The sequence below is a fragment of the Medicago sativa genome, chromosome 2 (assembly GCF_051527215.1).
Source record: "Medicago sativa cultivar Bolivia chromosome 2, Bolivia_mono, whole genome shotgun sequence".
NCBI lineage: Eukaryota > Viridiplantae > Streptophyta > Magnoliopsida > Fabales > Fabaceae > Medicago > Medicago sativa.
Window position 1 is genome coordinate 35,036,435 of NC_140750.1, and position 7,877 is coordinate 35,044,311.

The 7,877-nt window shown below is 32.8% G+C and overlaps 1 protein-coding gene and 1 non-coding gene across 2 annotated transcripts; one reads left to right on the forward strand and one right to left on the reverse strand.

Moving 5' to 3' along the window:
* The first annotated feature begins 491 nt into the window (after positions 1–491).
* Positions 492–3,154, forward strand: LOC146946519 (F-box/kelch-repeat protein At3g23880-like). The gene has a single exon (XM_085748909.1). It carries the CDS (start codon positions 610–612, stop codon positions 1,777–1,779), a length of 1,170 nt encoding a protein of 389 aa, XP_085605035.1. The 5' UTR covers positions 492–609; the 3' UTR covers positions 1,780–3,154.
* Positions 3,155–7,229: 4,075 nt separating this feature from the next.
* Positions 7,230–7,336, reverse strand: LOC146946520 (small nucleolar RNA R71). The gene has a single exon (XR_015029434.1). It is a non-coding gene; the product is annotated as a small nucleolar RNA R71 (small nucleolar RNA).
* Between the last annotated feature and the right edge of the window lie 541 nt (positions 7,337–7,877).

Consider the following 7,877-nt stretch of genomic DNA (forward strand, 5'->3'; position numbering starts at 1 on the left):
TTATCGAAAACTTAGGGACTAAGAAATCACTTTCTAATAGTGCTTAAATTAATTATTTAATTTAACATTTCAAATTATATATATATATATATATATATATATATATATATATATATATATATATATATATATTCTCTAGTACTTATTTCGTTCACATGATTATGTACCCCTCTTATAGGTGCACCCCCACTATATAAACACTGCTCCACTTTTTTCAATTCACACATCACTAGAGTAATAGTCTTTTAACTCAATTTTTACGCATGTTCCAACAATGATTATTTTATAACACTGTTTTAAAGATTACAATTAAAGATTACAACTAAATAGCCAATTTCTATTGATGTCACAGTAAAACAAATTGTAAGTTGAGTGTACAACTAGTTTAAACCGACAGTGTATCTTATTTTCTCAATATTTTTGTACAATATATTGATTTTTTTTTTTAATTTACGGAAAGGGGCAAAGGGCTATATAGCGTTATTTTTATTTTCTGCTCAAAGAAAAAAATTCAAACACATACGAAACTCCTGCAATATTTTTGTCTTGCCGCAGCCGTAAGGGTTCAACTTTGATCACTCACTGCCTTCCTAACATCACACAGTTTCGATGATGATTTTCTCTCCATCTAAGTCGTTGCAAGTAACCCTCTCGGACGATCTCATCGCTGAAGTCCTATCCTTTCTTGACGTGAAATCACTTATGCGACTCAAATGTGTAAGTAAACCCTGGAACTTACTCATCTCCAAACCCTTCTTTGTCAACATGCACCTCATGAAATCTTTAACAAACCCACACATCACACTATATTATTTGTGCGACCAAATCTTGGAACTCAATCACTTTCCTGTACGCCATTTACTCGAAAGCGAGCCTATAGCTTTTACCAACAACCAATTGATGAGCGCGGAAAGCTACAAAATTGTTGGTTCCTGCAATGGATTAATTTGTTTGCTTGTTGACTCTCCTATAGCTAAGTATCGAAATCACTCTTTCTATCAAGATTTCTCTCTCTGTTTTTGGAATCCCGCTACTAGGTCATTGTCTAAAAGATTAGGCTCTTTTAGTATTTCAATTGATGATCCATATTTCAAATTCTCATTTGGTTATGATACTTTTAACGAAAAATATAAGGTCGTGGCATTCCGTCCCAACGAGGTGAGAGTCTTTACTTTGGGCAATAATGAGTGGAGAAATATTCAATGTTTTCCTACAGATCCTTATCATTATACTAATGACCTTCAGAATTATGGTGTCTATTTTAGTAATAGTCTTAATTGGTTTGCCCTTCGAGATAACGTTCATTCTAGTTATTCTCGGTGGAAGGATCGTATCCATACGGTTGATCAATGTGTGATTATCTCACTCGATTTGGAAATAGAGAAATACACGCACTTGCTGCCCCCTCGGAATTTTGATGAAGTGCCGCGTGTTATGCCAATTATTTGTGTGTTGATGAACTGTCTTTGTTTTTGTCATTATTCAAAGCCAAATGATTTTATTATATGGCAGATGGGAGAATTCGGAGTTGAAGAATCTTGGACTAAATTGTTTAAATTTAGTTATCATGATCCACAACACAACTATGGTTGCGATGGATATTGTTCTTTGTTGCCATTACATGTTTTTGTGAAGGATGATACACTGATATTGGGCGAAAGCGAAGGACAATTAATTCACTATAATAGGAGAGATAATACAGTAGAGAAAACAAGAATTACCAATAAATTAAATTGGTTTCATGGCATGGTTTATGTTGAAAGCTTGGTTTCGATTTGATGAAAGTAAGTTCCTCTTATGATCTACTCTATGTTAGTTTATGTACGCTGTTTAAAACCTTGTCTGATTGCTTTGTTTTTTTTTTGAGAGGTTGTGTAATTGTATTGTTGAATAATATTATAATTTATCTATAGTCTGTTCTCAATCTATATGAATAATTATAAGTATTAAGTTATATAGGTAGATAGGGTAAGATAAACCAAATTACTTGGGTTAAATAAGTAAATAAGTCCCCTTATATATACAAATATTTAATTTTAGTCCCTTTAAAATATTATTTAGCCTTTTCGTCCCTTCAAAAGTTTTGATCCATAAAATTAGTCTCTGTTAGTGTAATACTTAATGTCGTCCCTTCCAAAGTTTTGATCCATAAAATTAGTCTCTTTTAGTGTAATATTTAATGTAGAGCATTGACTAATTTCATGAATGAAAAATTTATGAGGGATCAAAAGCTTAAGGAATATTTTAGGGGATTAAAATCAAATGTTAGTATATTTAGGAAGACTATTTACATATTTAACCCTATTTTATTTATCCAAACTTTATTAATTTCAGTTGCTTCAAATCTTTCTTACATTTAGTATGTAGAATGAACTACATTAATATTGTGTTATGAAATAAACATAAAGAACAAGATCAAAGAAGAAGAGGAAGAAGATGATGAAAGCTTTGTGTTATTCTCTTCACAAGTGTATGCTTTACATTGTATATAGGTCCTATTTATAAGACACAAATATTGTAAGTTACAAGTGTATGAAGAGTCATAGGACTAAATGTAAATGATAATGACTAAAGCCATTTACTTATAGTAGTTAGGGAATATAGAAAGCTTAGGAACAATGGACATCCACATCATGCTAATATTATTATTAATAACACTCCCCCTTGGATGTCCATGAAGGATATGTCTCATTAAAACCTTCACTAGAGAAAAGCCCGGTGGGAAAAAAAATTCTAGTGAAGGAAAAAGAGTACAACATCCTTTTGTGTTATAACTTGCCTCGTTAAAAACCTTACAGGGAAAACCCAATGGCATAAAACCATGGTTAAGGGAAAAAGAGTGCAAAACACGTTTATGTCTCCCCCTCATAATGACAATCATATATGAGACGAAGAAAGTCAAATAATCTTTTATACTGATCACTCAAAATCTTTACTTGGCGGTGATTCTGTAAAAAGATATCTTCATGTTCTTCTCCAAATTAGCAGTTCTTGAGGTATTATCTTCATTTTGAGTTGTTGCAAGAGCCCCTTTAAGAAAACCACGAGTTTCTTGTAGTTGTAAAATCACTATCCTTAATAAAAGAGCATTCTTCACTTCTGTGATGTAGTGTTAACATTTCCATATGATCAAATAATATTGTTGTTTCTCTAAGATGAACTTTTATGTTTGACTTTGCCACAATATCTATGTTTATGAATATTGACAAAATAAACTACCACAAAATATATATAATTAAAGAAATACATTAGTGTCCTCCCTTGAACTATGATATGATACTTCAGGACCAATTCATTATATAACAAATTTTAGAGTCTCTTCAGGAGTTCTAATAATATTTATACCATTATCATAAATTCAATTATAACATTCATTTCCAAATCCTTAAAATGGTCAAATGATGTTATTTTTAATAATTTTGATAGTTTATATTACGCAAATGAAATCCTTCAGAGAGTTCATAAATCACTATCAATGAGTCATATAAATAAATTGTAACACATCTTTCATCTTTCTTATAATTTGAGCCTTTCATGTGCTAATGAACTTAATCAAGTATGAAAAATTTCTTGAATTCACTACAGGTGAATATGTGTCTAAAGAATATATGTCTCTTAAAAATAAATGGTAGACAATTACCAATTCACTTCAGGTGGACATATCAAACTCTATATAAATGTATTATACCATTCTAATTCTCTTTGCGCGCGAAAAATCATACATATCTAATTAACTTCACATCTTCGAGTGTGTGGACTATAGGTCCAAAAAAATTCAGCTTTGCAAAGCGAAAAAAAAAAATTCAGTTTTGCAAAGCGAGTTTGATTTCAGAATTGTCTCTTTTCATCTGCATATATTTTCTTTTTCAATAATCTTTAATAGACTTGAATTCACTCATTATTACTTATCACATATAGCGCTATATTATATCCATAAACACGTCGACGTTGAATTCATTTCGGTTTCATCTCATTCCATTGAAATCTTTCATTCATGACATAATTTATTAATATTTCATAAGTTTCAGGTACCTGATCAGTTCTTCTGGAACTGAAAAAAATCAGTTATGTCAGAAAACTCTTTTAGAGTTTATGTATCCTTATTTGTGTTATCTTTCCTTTAAGCTCCTTTTCTTATTCAAGGATTTTTTTTTTATATTTGGAACCGATTGATCTACCATGCTTCAGGCTCGGTCGACTCATTTGCAATATTAGATTATCCGACAGGAACATCTATTTCTTTGGAGCATTGACAGCTGATTTTTTATTTTTTATTTATGGGGAATTAGTCACTTTAGTCCCTGAATGGGGAACGATTCGTCAATTTAGTCCCTGAATGCAGATAAATTGCAAAATAGTCCCTGAATGTAGACTTTGTTAGTCAATTTAGTCCCTGAATGCAGACTCCGTTAGTCAATTTAGTCCCTGAATGTAGACTTCGTTAGTCACTTTAGTCCCTGAAATTGACCATGCAGGGACTATTTTGCATATTATCTGCATTCAGGGACTAAATTGACGAATCGTTCCCCATTCAGGGACTAAAGTGACTAATTCCCCTTTATTTATTTTGCAAATGAGTTGTATCTTGAGGATCACGATGAGACAATAATATATCCTTTCAAATAATTTATTTGAAATTCAGGTTCACTTTTTCTGCTGCTTATTATCTCCCCCTAATATTGGAAAAATTAATCCATCAATTAATTTATAATCAGCCAACTAGGCTATAAACAAGTTGGCTCATTTCAATTTATGATAAATGAAGATTCATATCAAATCTATTTTCCCAATATTCTTTCAATATTTTTCTTAGTGTGTTATATTGGAGCAATTGTGATACACGCAACACATCCAAAATCCACTTTGATGAGAAATATTATGTTGTTAACCTAAAACCAATGATAGATTAAGGGAGGACTTATATATAGTAATTTGTTGGCTTGAGGCAGATCAATATCTCAACAAGATTATTGATTTCCAAAATAGAGTTTATAAGACATGATCTCATAACCAAACTAGAGTTAATAATGTATAATATGATAAGTATCAATTATACAATTAACTTTAGACGTCTAAAGAATGGATCTTCAAGTCCATTTTTATGAGCATATGCTACTAGTTGTTCAATATCAATTGACAACTGATACTTATCTAATGATTTCTGAAAAGTTTAGAAAATAATGTCTTAGTCAAATTTGTTGACATAATAATCTCCATTTTTTTTATCTAGTTTTTGCATCATAATAGACTTGCCAATAATTTGTAAACTTCTGGTTTAAAATAATATGTGATTCCATTGCACTAATAATATAATATGTAAACTTCAGGTTTACAATAATATGTGCTTCCATTGCACTAATATAAGTGCAGTCAAATCAAAGACGAAAATAACTTTTCCACTATGATGAGTCAATAATTAGTTATTTTTATCTAATATTTAGTTTCGTTTTATTTAGATTTAAGTTTATTTTATTTAAGTATTATTTCCTTTTTGAGGTATTTTACTTCAATTGCATATTATTATATTTCAGGAACGAATGTTTGATAGATAGAGTCTTGGAGCAGAATAAAGAGGATTATGAGCTGATTCGGGTGAAAAATACGAAGATTGAAGACAAAAATATGATCCCCCAAAGTAAGAAGGTTGGCACGGGCAGTGCCAACAATTGGCACGGTCGTGCCACCTCCCAGGCCATCTTTTGTTGCTTTTGCTTCAAGAACTAGCTGCCTGTTTTGACCAAAAAGCTCGTGGTTACTTGTGGAACATTCTAGTGAATAGTTGCTTAGGTTTTAAGTCGACAATAAGACTATAAATAGAGTAGGTAGCTATCATTAACATTCATCTTTTATTCTTGCAATTCAATAAGTGACAATTGTCTTTCTAATAAAAGTCTTTTCTTTATTTCTTTATTTCTTTGTTATTTATTTTATGCTTTCCTTCTTCTTCTCCATGTCTACGATGAACATGAGTGAGTAGACTTCTCTTGTCTTGGGATTGTTGGATAAGTCTAATGACATAATCCTAATCAAACCAAGCCTTAAACCTTAATTTTATCTAACCTTAATTTCTAATCTAAATTCACCGTTTTAACATGAATTAACCATTATCAAACTGTAGAAGCGAAAGTGGAGGGTTTGATAATTGTTAATTCATTATCCCAAATATCAATTCATAAAACGAGAGTGGAGTTTTGATATTCGAACAAGAGAATTTAGACGAGGATTGCGAAACATGAGAATAGTCTAGCAAACCTTGAGACACATAAAGTTTCGAGCTTCAAGGATTCCAAAGGCAATCACCCATGAGAATAGGCGTGGTTGTTGGAGGAACACACTCACTGAGACTGAAAGGAGATGTGATAGGCCAAAGAGAAACTTGTCTTTAGAAATTAGGTCTAATGTAAAGTTATAAGTTTAAGGGTTGTTTGTGAAGGATTCGTCATTATGATGAACCAATAATCCCAAGGCTCTCTTTTTATTATTATTTTCTTCCGTTAAAAATCAAACCTTTTTAAACTGAATCTTCTTCTAATCATTCTCTGAAAGTTAATTGAATTGAACAACTCCCTGTCGGAACGATACTCTTTTTATTAATACATCAGTAAACCGTGCACCTGCGGTTTATCCCATCAAGTTTTTGGCGCCGTTGCTGGGGAGTTAACTAATATGATTAACTTTTTCTTAGTGATTAGAATCTTTCTTTTTCTTTTTCTTCTTTTTTTCTTGCTTCTTTCTTTCTTTATGGTACTGTTAACTTCTTGGGTTCTTAATTTTTTTTATGCGAAAAATTAGAAGTCTCGTTGAATTCGTTCCCGAGATCGAAAGGTTTTTACATAAAAGAAAGAAAGACACACAAAATAATATCGCCATGACTGAACGCACTCTCAAAGAGTATGCAACACCATCTATGGATGAGCCACAAGTTATTATTGTGTACCCGACGGTTGAGGGTGACACCTTTGAAATCAAGCCTGCCCTACTTAACTTGGTGTAGCAAAACCAGTTTTCTGGATCGCCCGCTGAGGATCCAAATCTACACATCTCTGTTTTTCTAAGAATCAGCGGAACCATAAAAGAGAACAAAGAAGCCGTAAGACTTCATCTTTTTCCCTTTTCCTTAAGGGATGGAGCTAGCGCTTGGTTCCATTCCCTCGAAGTCGGTTCCATCACTTCTGGGATCAAATGAGGCAAGCATTCCTTGCCCGATTCTTTCCCCCTCTAAAACTGCTAAACTAAGAGACCAAATCACATGGTTCAATCAAAAAGATGGGGAGTCTCTTTATGATGTGTGGGATCGTTTCAAGGAAATGCTTAGACTTTGTCCTCACCATGGTTTAGAGAAGTGGCTCATAGTCCACACATTTTACAATGGCTTATCATATACCACTAAGATGACTGTTGATGCAGCTGCAGGTGGAGCTTTAATGAACAAGAATTATACAGCAGCGTACGCCTTGATTAAAGACATGGCTCAAAATCACTACAAATGGACCGATGAGAGAGCCATCACCAATTCTTCACCCTCCAAAAAGGAGGCAGGTATGTACGAAGTCTCTAACTATGATCATCTTGCTGCTAAGGTCGATGCACTAACCCAAAAATTTGAAAAACTAAACGTTAGTGCTATCGCATCTGCTCCTGCATCCCCTCCTTGTGAAATCTGTGGTGTATTTGGTCATATTGGTGTTGATTGCCAACTAGGTAATGCTATTAATGGTGTTGAGAAAATGAACTATGCTCAATACAACCAAGGAATGAGGCAAAACCAAAACTTTTATAAAAACCCTCAAAATTCCTATGGACAAGTAGCACCACCTGGCTATGCAATCAACCAGAGAGTCGCTCAGAAATCAAATTTGGAAATTTTAATGGAAAAT